Consider the following 15,961-nt stretch of genomic DNA (forward strand, 5'->3'; position numbering starts at 1 on the left):
TAAATATTATATTCAGCCATAACAAAAAGACCTGTCATATATTTTTAGCTAAAGAATGCAAAATTGAAATGAACTAAAGTTTTAGTTGTAAATCTGACGTTGATTGAACCGTACGAAGCATAAAAGTTATCATCGATGTCTAAACTATTTTTCGTGAATGAAACGAAATGATTCGTTCTTTTATCAATGGTTTTATATAGTATAAATATTTTTGGTAAGGGTAAATTTATTTTTCGTACATAGAAAGAAAAAATCGTATTTCCATATTACATCGTGTCTTTTTGGATCGATGTTTGACAACATTGATTTTATTTCAAAGTCCTCATCTCTATTGTGTACTAGAAAAAATTGTTATATTTGCGAAACTTTTTCATATATATTTCGATAAAAAGCCACCATAAAATAAATAAATTAAAACAATTTCTATATTTTACCAAAGTTGGTTTTATGAAACTTATTCGTAGCAGAATTAAAATTTTTTTTTTCTCAGTGTATTCTCTTATTTGACAGTTTGCGCTCGAACAGGCAGTCGAAATCTAGTACCGCAATCTACCAAGCTCGAACGCTTGGTCGAATGCGATACGTAATGCCGCAATTTAGTCGAAACGACTTCAAAACGTTTCGAATCGAGTCACTCGAATCGAGATGTGGAATGCCACCCCAGCCTTATAAAACTATAGTTCAAACATTGGTTAACAACTTTGTCGAAGACAGTAACTATCTACGAGTTTTCAAAAAATAGTTATAATGATTTTTAATCTTATGGTTCCATCCAAATGTAAAAATTTATTATTTTTTCCAACAATGCCAGTGCACCACCGACATCGAAATTTAAAACTTAAATAAATGGAAATAAATTCATCGTAGAGACTTGGTACCTTCGAATGAAATGTTCAGAATGGATTGCAGAATAACATAGACGTAGTCAGAAAATGAAAAGAAGAGGGTGGGGGCGTGATTCTTATATTCTCAAACGAAAACGTCAATAGAAACAATTCCAAGATTTCACCATGAATATGCATTTTTAAAAATTCTGATTCTGAACGGCTAAGAAATAGAGTTATCAAATATGTGAAACTTATAAACCGTCGTAATATTTTTGGCGAGCTCGTGCGACATTTGGCAATAATGATTTCATGCCTGGCTAAATATTTTCCATGCTAAATCCAATAAGGCGAAGGTACATTTTTCGATGGTTTTGAAATCTGGGGGTACTATATTCGATGTTAAATAAAACAGTGTATACGTCTAGAAAATCAGCGGTTCAAATTTATTTATACTACAGAATATTTAAAAATTTATAACACAAATAATAAATGCAATCCATTCACGTAATTTAGGTAAGAAAATGAGGCAGTGGCAAATAATGTGAAATATCATGAAATCGTGGAAGGAAATCTTAAAAACATGTTTTTTCAGCTGATGGGTCTGGCTTTGTACTTGCGAATGACTTCTTCGGTGTCCTTATCGTCGCCAGAGTGTAAAATTGAAGTTGTGCATATACTGGCGCCATCTTGAACAGATGTAATTACGTTCTTTATGTCTTCTTCAATTCGTTTTGGTGTTTTTCGCACGAAATTACGCACAATCTTCCTATCAAAATAACTCAAATTTACGTTATAGTAGTGACCTATAGTGCCCCCAAACGGCTGACCTATCCTGCCCCAAAGCGTATGTTTTATGCTGATGTTCGCATTTTTTTTAAAACAAAAATATCGAAAAACCAACACAAAACTCTTGTTCAGCATTAAATTTCATGTAAGAAAAAACTCACTTGATATGTTTTTACATTGATAAAATTAACGGCTGCCGTAACAGATGTGAGGTTTGTGATTCAGATGGGTTTGTGTACTGTTAGTAACAAAACTGTATTGGAGAAATTATTTCAAAAACATTGTTTATCTTCAACGCACTTTCCCAAAATGCCGTCGATGATGGTCATTGTTATTATGGATAGGGATTCTGTTTTAATACAATAATTTTCTTCTAACTTCTTTCTATTTGCCTATTTTACAACCAACAGTTTAATCAAGCGATAGTACCCTGCACAGTATCCAAAAGAAGGATTTTATTACATCAAAAAAAAATATTTACCAACCCCATCATATAACCATCACCTGCCACGGTTCAAAGAAAATATGTTGACTCTTTTATTGTCACGGTATCTTCATCTCGGCTGCTATTAGCATTAGCAGCAATAAGGCTCTTTAGCATCAACCGGCAAATCCGGGCAGTATCGTAGTCGTAGCATAGTGAGTTTACTTACTTACGCTCGATGGTTCAGTGATGTACCACTCGACGTACCGTGAGCTGGCAGCAGGGATATGCCAGTTGTCCACGAAAGGAAAAAGCTGGTTAATTTTCCAGCTAATTTTACTTCTCTATTTAAATAAATTATACATACTCTGGTAATCTACACTTCATGTAGTCATTTGGTACCGACTGGTGCGGGTTAGGTTGATGGTAGCAAGGCGATAATCTTACTGCTTTTGCAGGATGGAAACTTTCAGCATGCAGTCAACGTTTAGTTTTCTTTTAGAACACAGGGAAGGTGCTAGGTGGTGGGTACATGGTTTCTTTTTTATTCAACGGAAGTTTTAACATAGAGACTGGCGACTTTTTTTTGCAAAACAAGCAAAGCGCAGAGGATTTACAGAGATATTTGGATTTTTTCACATTTATTTCAGAAACTAGGTTATACACGAGTTTTGTGGAACACTTCTTATCTATCTCGATTCCATGAGCATAATGTCCCCTTGGATTTGCTATCAGGTCGCCTGGACTACAGTGCTGCTTTAAGCCCGATTCAGACGATTCACCAGCTCCCGTCTCGTTTGCTCATTCACACGTTCCGTACGTCAAAATGTTCCGTGCCGTTGATGTTACGTGTAAATTTTGAAATTTCGTAAGGTTACACGGTTCCGGAAATATAGATATAGCATATTGGTCACATATAAATATTTATTTATAGAAGTCGCGCTTATGGCCCACTGAACGAGCAGACGCTGGTGCCCTAAGACGATTTCGCTAGATTTTCAGAGCAGCGTGCACTCAGTGCACTAGCGCGAGTGCCGGAAGGTTAAATATATCCTGGATCAGTTGACGGTGACACTGACAACCGCTTGGAAAAAAAATTCAATGTTCAAATGCGTTAGGTACATCGGCACAGCGTTAACAGCTATAACAACTTCAACATTGAATACTTATTGGAAGCCACTGTGGCTAGGATGCGTCTGATATGGAACATAATCTGAGTTTGCTGATAGGGAAATCATACTCCTGGATCAGGTAGTAGGTGGAAAAGAACGACTTAACAGTGGAAGACGTGGAGGATGGAAGATACCGCGCTTGATAACGAGGACTTTTACAGCTGTACTGTAAAACATGATATGGAAGAGGAATAATCCGACGAACTAGATCCGGAACAAGTACAAAAAGGCATTGCTATGTGCAATGCAGCCGACGATCGCTTTATTTTCGAGAAAAACGGGTTTAAAGTTTGAAACGCAGCATCCTTTACGTTACAATTGAAAATTATTTTTGCCATAATTGTTGTTTATGGTTACATACTTCAAATCTGGCAAAAAAAATCTTTATCCAGTGTTATCATTATCTCATTTTTTATGTTTTGCGACTTAGTTCGGTCTGACTTTACACCGACCAAATGTTATATCAAAACTTACAACTAAAATTATCCGTTGCTCGATACCAGGAGGAATTAAAAAAATTTAGAGGGCCATTGACTCCTGTCAAATGATGACGAAAGCGTACATGCCCAAAATATATCTTATACTGCACCAGAGCGGAAGCGACGTTGTCGTGTGATTTACGAGAGCGATTAATAATCGATAAGTAGAGCAAAGTAAAACATTTCATTGAACTCGACTGAATTAGTGTAATTTTTAAAGGAACTTTTGATTAAATAATCGATTGCCACGTGTAGATGACTTTTCTCTTTTTACGATCCCGTTATCTTGAAAATGTAGCTTTTTGTCTAAAACTATCAGTTAATTTGTTATAAATAACAATAATAATAACAATAACTATCAGTTCATTTGCTACTATCTCCTATTTTTTTGTTTCGACTTTCGATTAATTAGTTTTAACCTTAGAGCAATTTATTGCTAAGTAAGCTCGACCCCGCCAAAAGCTTACGGAAATATTCTTCATATCAATTTGTGAATGAAGGCCGCTTTTTTATCTTAGGCGTTTTTTCGTGCATTGATTGTGTTATTGAGAATTTCACTAAACCGGATGTCGCCTACTTAGATTTCAGAACGGTGCACAGTGGCGGGTCTTCAAACAAAAGTCGGACAAAACCTCAAATGTTACCTAATTTTGCTGAAAATCACAATTTAAGCTAATTTTGAGGTGCTGAGCTCATTTTTGATGTCAAAAGTTGTAAAATATTAAATGAATTTTTCCATACAGTGTCATTGAACCTTTCTTATAACTATGATCCCATTTTCATGATAGATTTTCCGTTACTGTTCACCAATGTCAGCAATATCATAAAAATGAAGAACAATACTTCAAATCTATTGTATAACGTGTTGGTTTACTGTAGATTGTCTAACTATTTTACACAAAACACCCTGCGCCTCCATACCAGCAACAAAGCTTCAAAATCTCCTTAAACCTTTTTGCGCACCTAGGCGCAGAACGAGACCATGATATTCGAAAAGTAGAGGTTATTTACCATAGAATGTATACTATGTGACCGTTCCGAAATGATTCCGAAATTTGTTCAGAATACATTAGTGAAAAAAGTATTTTTGATCTGACCACCCCAAACATATTTGAACTAAAAAGTCATAGTTCCAAGCAAATTTACTTAATTTATTTTATTCACTAACCAAGTTCTTTCGTTCCTCTACACAATGAAACTAGTTGTGCTAAAATCGGACCTAAATCAAAAGAGGAACATGCATTTGAAGTGAACAGAGCAATGGTGGTTTCGGAAATGAAAATCATTAAAAAGTCCGAACTTTGATACGTTTAAACTCATGTTAAAAATCGTGTTCTTATCCAATGATCATAATATTTTGAATATACATCATTCAATACATGATAAATTTAGGAAAAATAGAAAATATCAATATTTCAAAAATAAATTTTTGAGGTTTTGGCCAGCCTCCAGCCACTGTGCGGCGCCAAACATCGGTTTCTAGCTTTTACTCGTCAAGACCGTTCCAAATATTGATTAGGTTATTTCGAATTTCACTAAACCAGGAGTTGCGATCTTGAATTTCAAAATGGCGCCAAACATCTATCTCTAGCACTAGAAAATCATTCCGAAAATACCCATATTAATTGCGTTTTAGAGAATTCCGCCTAATCGGAAATCGCCATCTTGATTTTCAAAACGGTCTCAGACATTGATATTTGGCGTCTACTCGTGAAGCCCGTTCCAAAAATAGTCATATTGATTGGGTTTAAGAGTATTTCACTAAACTGGAAGTCGCCGTCTTGATTTTCAAAATGGCGTCAGATACATACATATGACGTCTACTCCGTTAATCCCGTATTGTAGGAGTGCTGGCCAAAGGGATTTAGATCCGCCTTTTCCACTTTTCCATAAATCTTCTATGTTCTTTGTATTAAAAAAGACTCCTTTTAGTAGGTATTTAAAATAAAGCAATAGGTCAATTTTGGTTCTATTATGGGACGCTGCAATGTTTCGTTAATTGCTTGGTCATCGATCAATGGAAAGCCTCCAAGTTGCTATCCGGCGCTAGCTTAGTCTTGTCACGAAGTTAGTGTTGGATTCTGATGAGACGAAGTCGCAACGCAAATTTCATAACTAATTTAGTTATTGGTTCTCCCTAGTAACAATTGAGGTTTGAGTGCCATACACTCTTGAAGTCTCTCTTAAAACTTAGATTGCACTTGTGGTGTGCTAAAAAAACTTGAATTGTTACTTAGGCTGTGCTCTTCACGCGCAAAGATGGTTTTATACAATTTTCTCGTCAGTTGAGAAAAAATAGTTTTACATCAATTTTTCCCCACTCAGGAGAAATATATTTCAATAAAAATATCAGAAGTTGCTTTTTTATCTTTACAACTATTTGAAACATTGAAATTTTTTCCGGAATCCTGGAAATTGGAAGACATTGACATTGTAACATCGATAAAATCAAAAATATCATCTAGCAAAAACAAACAGACACTAGACATTGAGCAGGCAACGTTAAAACTCATCAGATTTTTATTATGAATAGACAAGACCCTTCATCAATCGATAATTTGGCAAATTAAACTAACATGCAAAGGTGAAGTATCACTACTATGCTGTCGCTCTTGGATAACCTGCCTCCGGGGAGAAAATGAAGTGAAGATCATTCCTAAATGCCGCACGGGACACAAGTCATGCTAGTAGGGTGGTATAGTATAGGGTTCCCACAATTTCCCCTGCTCCTTCTTCTTCTACTCCCTCAGTAAAATAAGCCAATCAAAATATATATAGTCTGAATCCCGACGATGGAATGGCGTTGGAACCAATTGTTGATACTGCTACTACCAGAGCAATATTGGCAAGCGTGATAGAAGGTGACGAAATGAAGCAAATAAGGCTGATGGCAACATAAAAGCGAGCAATTTGTGATCTAATAAATTTCACAGCGATTCAATTATGTATCACTTATTGCCCGGATGGGTTTCCAGTGAAAGAGAAAGAAATTTTCCGATGTGACGATGTAATGTCGCATCCGGTATTGGTGAATGGTAACGACGGAGCTGCTGCAAATCGATTTGCTCCTTGCAGCAAGGGGGAGTTGAAAATGGTCAAATTGCTCGAGCCGTAGCTTTGTCAACCAAGTTGTTAGATATTTTTGTTTCCTATCGAAATGTTCGCGTTGAACTTTCGAAGTATCGATACTCAGATATTGAGGAATGGTGAGACTAACGCAATGCATCATCGGCGGCATCCGCGTATCATCATACTTAAGCATACCGACAGTACGGAATTTAATTTAATTTCTACGCTCCCTTGTTCACTTAAGAGCGAAAGTCTAACAATCGCATGGAAAAACATTTCCACTGCTAAGCTGCCTCGTACAGCCCTGAGAGTGTGGACCTCAGAATATAACTCGATAAAATGCTGTTACAAAACCGAAGTAAGTGACTACCACAATAGATTTAAATACTGGTCGCAGTGGATCGTCTCCCACAAAAAAGTGGCTCCTGGGCTTAGAAATCATAGAAATTAGCAGGAATTTCCACATGGGACAACAAAAACTCCAAGTGTTCGTGTATTTCAGCCAGAGATTAAACCTAGTACTGGACAGATGAAATATCGTCGCTGTTGTGCTATCTTATGACAAACGCCATTTTGGGGTAAACTGAGTTAGATATGCCACATTACTTGTTTGAAAAATCTCTACAAAGTGGGCGTTTTCAGAATTTTGAAATTCTACTTGGTTACTTAGATATAGCGAGAAACATGATGTGAAATTTTGAGTTTTTTGCTTCAAACCACTGTATCTAGGGATTTGCACAAGTTATATTGAAGTTTTAGATATTTTTATGCGTGAAAATGTCTGAGGAACACAATGGCATAAACATTTTCAAAGGAAAATTACACGAGTTGTTAGAAAAACACAGTTTTAGTTTTAAACTGGCAATAAAAGATATTTGGCAACACTGTAACCAAAAATAACAATTTTTTTCTAGATTCCCTGACTCATTTCCTTCAAAATGCATTTCACCGATTGTTTATAGACTATATGAACGCAAAGATATGAATAAAAGTTAAAAATTGATAATTTTTTTCTACGGAAAATTTTCCATGCACGATTATGACACGTCATACAAATTTTGTCATCAATACACGCCTATGACACGTGTGAGTGCGACTTTTGTTTACATTCATAGTAAAAACTCGCAACATAGTCAACCGATCTTCGTAATATTTGAGAGATTAATGCAGAATAGCTAGAAGCATCAATTGTCTTCTTTGCATTGTTTCTACCATTTATAAGTTTCAAGAAATTCAATCTCAAACTTTAAAAATTGTTTTTCTCGAAATATGCTAAATGGCGCTTGTCATAAGATAGCACAACAGCGACGATATATGATAGGGTGGACTAATGGTCCTCCTTGAACGATCGTATCCAGCGATGACTAATCCAGCGAGCGAATTTGGTCTCTGAATACAGAAGTATCATCGATTCTTTGAAACATTTAATAAATAATTTGTAGTGTAATATATTTGTATTATGCAAAACCTGGTTAACGTCCGACGTATATCCCAACTGCTACAATTGTAATATTATTCGCCAGGACCTAGAAAACACAATGAAGGTGCGCTTTTAGGGATCAAAATTTGCTATTCATTCAATCGAATTAATCTTTGCTCGATACTAGGTATTGAAGCTGTCGCTTGTCAGGTTGGAATTAAAGGCAAAGCATTGCTTCCGTATACATCCCACCCCCAAGCCTTTCAGACAGTACCAAAACCCTACTCACACCTCAACTAATTATAGAAGACTAGAGACCGATGTACCTTACTGCATGATATTTGCGACAATTTCAATATGACCATCTTGAGTGCGGTAGGAATGACACGGATTCCTACTTCACCAGCGCTATTAAGCACATTAGATTAATCAGTGTACTCGACCGCGCTACAATTAGATTGTACCCATTTATTGAAAGATCTATACGTCCCACTATATATGAAACAATCGAATAAAAACAAGAAATTCCTCCGGCGCAAAAATACAAGGTTTTGGCTGGCTTGATTCTCGATACTGCAAATAAAGATTAGACGAAACGAGTACCTGGGGCGAACACCCGTGGACGGTCTTCCACTCCCTGATGGGCAGAGAGTGCTCAGAATCGTACGCGAAAAAGATCTATAAGGGATTGCCCGAATATTCTTTATTTATAACCTCAACGCCGGATCGCCCGATTTTTTCCGAATATAAGCGACGTTATAAACGCGGTTATTGGCACCGGTTTGTCGACGGATTAACGAGATGATTTGTCTGGCGGCCAGGCCCTACGTTGTGTATTTGATTCAAACTTCGCTCAGAATACATAGAACCACGAATCATTTTTCGGCGGCAACAGCCCTCCATATAAATCCACAATCAAACAATAGACGTTTCGCGATTAAAAGATAATACTGTGTATACACACAAATTCATTTGACAGCAAATATGCTCGCGCTAAGCGTGCCTTATCTGAAAATTCATATCAGATTACCTTGGTTTGGGTTCCTTCGCATTGTTCCATTCGGGGCAATGAGAAGGCGGTAGATTAGAATAGTAATGAGAAGACGGACATTTAGGCATTGGATGGTGATATTTATGAAAGATCGTATAGCTTCAACGAGTTTTTCAGTATTTCTTGTCAGAGGACGCTTGGAATTTGGAAAATTTCGTGGGACAATGGATGTTTAGGAATCCCAAAAGGTATCAACAAACCTTGGTTCAAAGGGATGGATGAGGGTCATGACTTCATTTGGGTTGTTACGTTGAATGCGCATCTCTGGCGTATAGGGGCCATGGAGAGCTATCTCTTCACTTGTGGTGACGATTATCGCGACACTAAACATGTTGTCTGGTCGAGCGCTTAGTGTTCTAGCGCCAGATCTCCGTTTAATGAATCTCTACGGCCTCCCGTACATGTCTCTCATATACAGATTTTTAAACACAATAAATATCCAAATTTAGTTATCACCTCACTTTGGATTGATATGTTATATGTGATAACATATACCTGCTAATCTGGTTCCAAAAGAGTCCCCAGTGCAAAACCAAGGAGGCCGCCAGCGATCCGGTTCATGATTTCTTGACTGTGATCTGCCTTTTGGCAAAAAGCTCCAAGTATGATTTCTTCTGCTCCCTGTCATTGTTGTCCGTCCACTCTTCACTTTCCCTGATACGGTCTCTGCTACTCTGCTGTTGGAATCAATTCCTCTTGTTCCTATGTCTTTTGCTTTCCTTATAAAAACCTAACAGGGTTTCTCCTTGTGTTAATTGTTAATCAAATAATACATCTTATTAGAAAAAAAAAATACATATTGCATATCTAGTCTCTAAAAATATTTCCATGTGTACAATACTCGGGTGTACCCCATTAGGCATAAATACGTTAGGCATACATACGTTAGGCATAATGGACATAAGGCATAAAGACGTTTGGCATAATGGACGTTAGGCATAGTATACGTTAGGCATAATGGACGTTAGGCATAATGGACGATTGGCATAAAGCACGTTACGCATAAATTATCATATTGAAGTATCATTTAAGGAAATAACTTTTTGCTGGTGACAGCCTCGGGTGGTAAGAGCGCAAATGTTTGAAATTTTTTAAATTACTCTGGAACCTGATAAAACTCGATCAGCATTTTATTCTATTGTATATACCTTAAGAAGTCTTCCCTCAAATAAAAGATGCAGAACGAATGCACATCGAATGCACGAATGAACAAATTGCACATCTCTAAAATAGGCTAAATACTCTTGTTTAAAATCAGTCTATTTTGTATTAAGGTATGAATAAAGCACATCAACCCCTTCATGCCATGGGCGTACGTAAAGAACAACGTTTTTAAACGGCTAAAACTTTTGATTTAGGCAGAATTTACTCACAAACAAATAAATAAACAAATAACAAATAGCGACTATTAGAACTTAGAACTGAAGTTATTGCTATTAGTCTGATATAACTCTGCTGGAGCAGTACCACCACAGATATTTACAGTTGGCGTTGATAAATGAAATTTTGATATATCTTCATTATTTTCCATTATTATTAAAAACTGATAAAGCGTATCAATTTGGACCGTCTTTGGCTATCTTTTCCTAGCATATAGAGTATTGAAAATTTTCTAGGAGAATTTTGTTGAGCACTGGAAGGTAAATATTGAGCAACTTCCAGCGCGGCGAAAGAAGCATATTGCAAAGCGGGGTTTTTGTTTTCCTTGAACCCTATGAACGCTAAAATTAGTTCTTCATCCATGCAAGGTGTAATTGTCCAAGAAGAAAATATATAACCTTGAAGAACAGCTCATGAAAGAAAGAATGCATTTTAGTATTCATTCAACGAATATACGAATAGTGCTGGTTCTATATTGATTATCTCCCATATTCTTAAGCACAATGATTGTATTCTCGAGGCCATCATATGTGATGTGAGAGATAGTTTATTCCTGTACTGTGATGAGTTTCCGAAACGAAAAATGTATCGCCACAAACGTAGAATCCGTAGCCTAATGTTGATCCTTTACATAACGCTGCCAGTTTCCATTGGATCCAAAACTTAATGTCTGTTCATTATTTTGCTTTTTTAAATATTTGGATGCAACTGAATTGGTAATACATCTAAAAGGCTAGAAATTTGCTTGTATTAAAACTGAAGGAATATTTTCCTTATCTCGTCTACCAAAAAATAGAAAAAAACTCTACACTTGCAAGGGTTAAATATCTCCCATATTATTAGTGCTTTGGAAAAAATGTATTAGAAGAACTAGTATGTCTAAATGCGTTAGTTTTCATTTTTGGTCAATTTGGTCAGTACTGCATAAAATATTTCTACTTCTGGTTTAGCTCTTGAAAAGTAGACAACTAATATTTGATTAATAACAAAAACTGCGCGAGCTTCAAATTTTAGCAAAATAAAATAATTTTGAATTGGTTTTTACCGACCCATTGAGCCAATTTTATTTTTGAATATCTGTCCTTGGTGTTCTGGCTGAGACGCTTGTGTTTCAGTCTGACAGCATCGCAGTCTTGATACAAAATTTAAAAAAATTCCAAGGAACAGCGAAATCAAAAGTGTCAGATTATTATTTTACATAGACTCTTCAGTCTATGTAAAAGTCTCTCGCTAAAGTTATGCGAAGGTATGGTATAGCAAAATATCATTTTTTCTTATTCTGACTCTAACGATTATTTTTATATTTTTGTGAATTATGCCTATCGTCCATTATGCCTAACGTACATTATGCCAATCGTCCATTATGCCTAACGTATATTATGCCAATCGTCCATTATGCCTTACGTATGTACACTGCTGGTCAATAAAATAGGTGTGAGATAAAAATACATGAAATTTTGAGTTTTCTCTAAAAATATTTCTATGTTCAAATATTTTATAGTTATACACAGTCGTAAATATGAAAAAGAACACCCTTATTTGTAAATTAAATGTTATGCTTTATCGTAACACTTTCTTCTCTATGAAATCCAAAAAAGTACCTGGTCAATGAAATAGGTGTATTGTAATCCATTGCATTAAAATTTTTCAAATCCAATGATTTGAAGACTTCAACATTTTTAACAACTAGTAACCTGTGTAAGCTCCCTTATTCAACCAAATTTTATCCATTTGTCTTGACATTGAGTTATTCAAACGCTGATAAGTTTCCGTTGGTATAGGGTAGCATTCCTTTTAAGCTGCTTCCCACAAACGATCCTTATTAGTGAAATTTCGATCGAATAACTTCTTTTTAAGTACATTCCGTAAATTTTCTACGGGATTGATGACAGGAGATTGGTAGGGTCCGAAATTATAGTCACTTTATTATCCCGAAATCATTCCTTTACATACTTCGATGTGTGTTTTTGGTCAATATCTTGCAGAAACTGTCATGTAAAGGCACGTTATCTTTGGAATAGGTCTGCATGACATCCTTTAGGATGTCCATCCTTTATTCCTTTAGCCTTGCATTCGAATCTTGCCATTATAGTGACGTTGCGAAGAATAGGACCTGAGCAATTCTACGAGAAGTAAGCTCCAAACCTCATTGTTCTCGCCTCCGTGCTTTACCATATTTTGCGTGTGTCGCAGATCAAACTGTTTGCACTTTGCACGTTTAACGTTTCGTTGTGCATCGGAGGAAAACAGGTTTACCTTTGATTCGTCCCTCCGAAGGATATGTCGCCATTTTTTGATTCCTTCTGAACCAGGCCTATTAACGCTGTTGAAAAGCAAATTGCATTTTTCTTCAAAGGCTTTGGCATCGAAATAGTGGAACCTTCTTAGCAATTCTTTCTGGAAGATTGGAATTTTACGGCCTACAGCGAACTGTTCTTGGACCTCCCACTTTTCCAATTTGTGCTGAATTGGTTTTGGATGACGGGAATGGATCAGATTTCGCTAAAATTGCAATACGATGGTCAGCTGCTGTAGATGTTTTCTTGGGTTTTTTGCGTGTTTCCTTTTTTCAAAGGTTTTAAGGTATTTGTAACGAAGTTTTCGGAACACCGCAGTGTATTCGCGATTTATTTATACGTCTTATCTTCTTGAACAAAATTTCTTAGCAAAACTCGTTCCACTTGAGTACAGTGAGATGCTCGACCCATTCTATAACAAATCTTTGACTTATTCAACATTTGAATACATTTATTAACACGCAGAATTCAAACTTCACCAAATAAAACGTATAATGGAATTATGTAAAATAATAACACGTTAATATATTTCACACACCTATTATATTGACCACACGAAAAAGCCTGCGGTAGTCTTGTTTTGCATCTTGACAAAGATTGCAAATATAATCTGCGCCAACAACCCACTAGTAACATGACAGATCCCAAGGCTTCTGTGTGCGGTAGGTGTGATTGAGACTGCTGCAACTTGGTATGCGTAATTGAGAGAAAAACAAAATATCACACACCTATTTTATTGGCCAACAGTGTATGCCTAACGTACTTATGCCTAACGTATTTATGCCGAACGTCTCGCACCCCAATATTCCATTAGTATGAATAAAATTGCATTAATATTTTTTGCATATCGATTTGAATTCCTTGTTTTAAGATGTAGATGTGTCAAAATTTAGCATCAATAAAAAAAAAATTTCAAATTTCAAACAGGTCCTAATTATTATTCCACATACTCAAGATCGAAGAAATTGGTATCTGAATCAGTAAAAATATGGACTTTATATCGAATATACAAATTATCTAGTCACCTTCCGATCGAAGATGATTCGTCTATACGTCAAATCGTAAATCAGGGTATTCAAAGAACTAAGCAACTTAGAAAGAGAACAGTTGGCAAATCTAACCCACGTCAAAGGACAGTACACTGTCAGATGCAAATATTACGCGAAAGAAGCATAAGCAAGCTTGATGAACAGTATCCACCGCCCGATTGAATTAAAAGATAACTGGTTTATGTTATAATAAACAAGAAATTAACAAGTTGTTTCATTTACACTTCTTCGCCGAATCAATCCTGACGCTGACGCTAAAATCGTTCTTCCATCCTGAACCAACCAACCAACGCCGAGTGCAGCTGTTGAAAACCGAAGTAATACAATTAATATTCCGGAAAAACTTTCGAGACCTAAAACTCTGGCTTGTGCATCAACAACGGGAAAGCCCCCAGCTCAGGTTGATGGGTAAATTTCAATTCTCATTTAAAACAACATAATTCAATTCGGAATACTTGTTGCTTTGCTCGTTGCCCCCGAAAGCGGAAGTCCTAGTTTAGTTTTCCAACAGTACGCTTACCGCAGGCAATTCAGTGCCACTGGCAGACGATGGGTAGTGTTTTCCCAATTTCACGCCTCACTGTTCGATCTCATTTCCGGTGCAAGGGGGCCGCTTGAGTCAGAATTTTTTTTTATTATTTTAAATTGAATCGCATTTCCAACATTCCATCAGAATTAAAAGCTATTCCTCTTTCTGATTACAGTGCCAATTATACCCGAGTTCCTGTATGACATCAGGCATCCGGATGCACCGCTAGCTAGCTTCCCCAAAACTCCTCCAACGACGTTGTCTCCGTGCGAGAAGGAATCTACCACACCGTACAATGGGATTGACATCACCACTCCTGGATATGGTATGTAAACAAATCTGGCTCTGTTCTTCTTTCACCTACCCATCTGTCAACAATGAAAATCATAAACGAGGCGATTTTTTAGATAACGCCAGTTGGTACGCTGAAAGGGAGGAGCGCCATAAGGAACTGGTGGAGGAAACAGTTGAAGTTGGTCTCATGTTTGCATCGAAAGCCTTCGTCCAGCTGCTCGCTAATCCAATAGTCGGGCCATTAACGTATAAGTAAGTTTGTTTCAACACCTTTTCGCACTGGTGGGAACATATCACATCCTACCGTGAATGGGAGATGAAACACTCACGACATCTAACGTACCCTTTCATTTTCCATCCAGGATAGGTTATAGCATTCCCATGTTCGCTGGGTTCGTCATTATGTTCATTTCAACGATAAGTAAGTATTGCTTTAATGTGCTCATTTATTCTAGCTATTAAAAGCGAGGGGCTCACAACCCACAGGTTGAATTATTCCTAAAAGACCAAAGATTCTATCGTGATAATTAATGATGCTTGATTTGGCGAGCATTCAGAGACCGAAATAGAATTATGCCAGTCAGACGGCAACCGATGTCGTTGATCGACTATATTTATAATGAAATATTGGTGCTGAGTCGAGCTTTTAAACTTTCCCAAATAGGTCTGTGCTTCAAACTTGAAAGAATTCACCTGAACCAACAGTGACAATTAGTTCAGCTAAAATTTGATGATATAATGTGGCATCACAAACTACGGAACGAAACAATACATATATGTTTATTAGGGTGACAATAAAACGACCATTTTTGAAATCACTAATCTACACCCCCTAGCGTCGTTCCAAATCATGAAAAAATGACACTGTCCAAATTTGAGCGAAATCGGTTAACCCTAACCCCTCCCCCAAAGAGCTTGAAGTTTGTATGGGATTTGTTGCCAAAATGTATGGGGAAACACTCGCACTTCACAAAATCGCCGCTAGATGTCGCTGTAAACTTCCGATCACTGACCTAGGAAGGAGTTAAGCTTTTGAAGATATGTTGAACAAGTTTGTCGAAGACTGCAAGACAATCCAACCAACCGTTAAAGAGTTATTAACGTTTAAAGTTGGATACTGCTGCTTAACATTCGCAAAGGGCGTACTCCGCTTATCTCATGTATGTGAACCACGAGTGAAGGTG

The 15,961-nt window shown here is 36.8% G+C and overlaps 1 protein-coding gene across 5 annotated transcripts in view; it reads left to right on the forward strand.

Annotated features, from left to right (window-relative positions):
• Positions 1 to 15,961, forward strand: part of LOC131684221 (synaptic vesicular amine transporter) — a 124,570-nt gene that overhangs the window by 84,271 nt on the left and 24,338 nt on the right. For all 5 annotated transcript variants that reach the window (XM_058966912.1, XM_058966907.1, XM_058966910.1 and 2 more), the window contains 3 exons: positions 14,659 to 14,808; positions 14,891 to 15,029; positions 15,140 to 15,198. In XM_058966912.1, coding sequence (XP_058822895.1) covers positions 14,659 to 14,808; positions 14,891 to 15,029; positions 15,140 to 15,198 — 348 coding nt within the window. The remainder of the gene's footprint in view (positions 1 to 14,658; positions 14,809 to 14,890; positions 15,030 to 15,139; positions 15,199 to 15,961) is intronic.

The sequence above is a fragment of the Topomyia yanbarensis genome, chromosome 2, assembly GCF_030247195.1.
Source record: "Topomyia yanbarensis strain Yona2022 chromosome 2, ASM3024719v1, whole genome shotgun sequence".
Classification (NCBI taxonomy): Eukaryota; Metazoa; Arthropoda; class Insecta; order Diptera; family Culicidae; genus Topomyia; species Topomyia yanbarensis.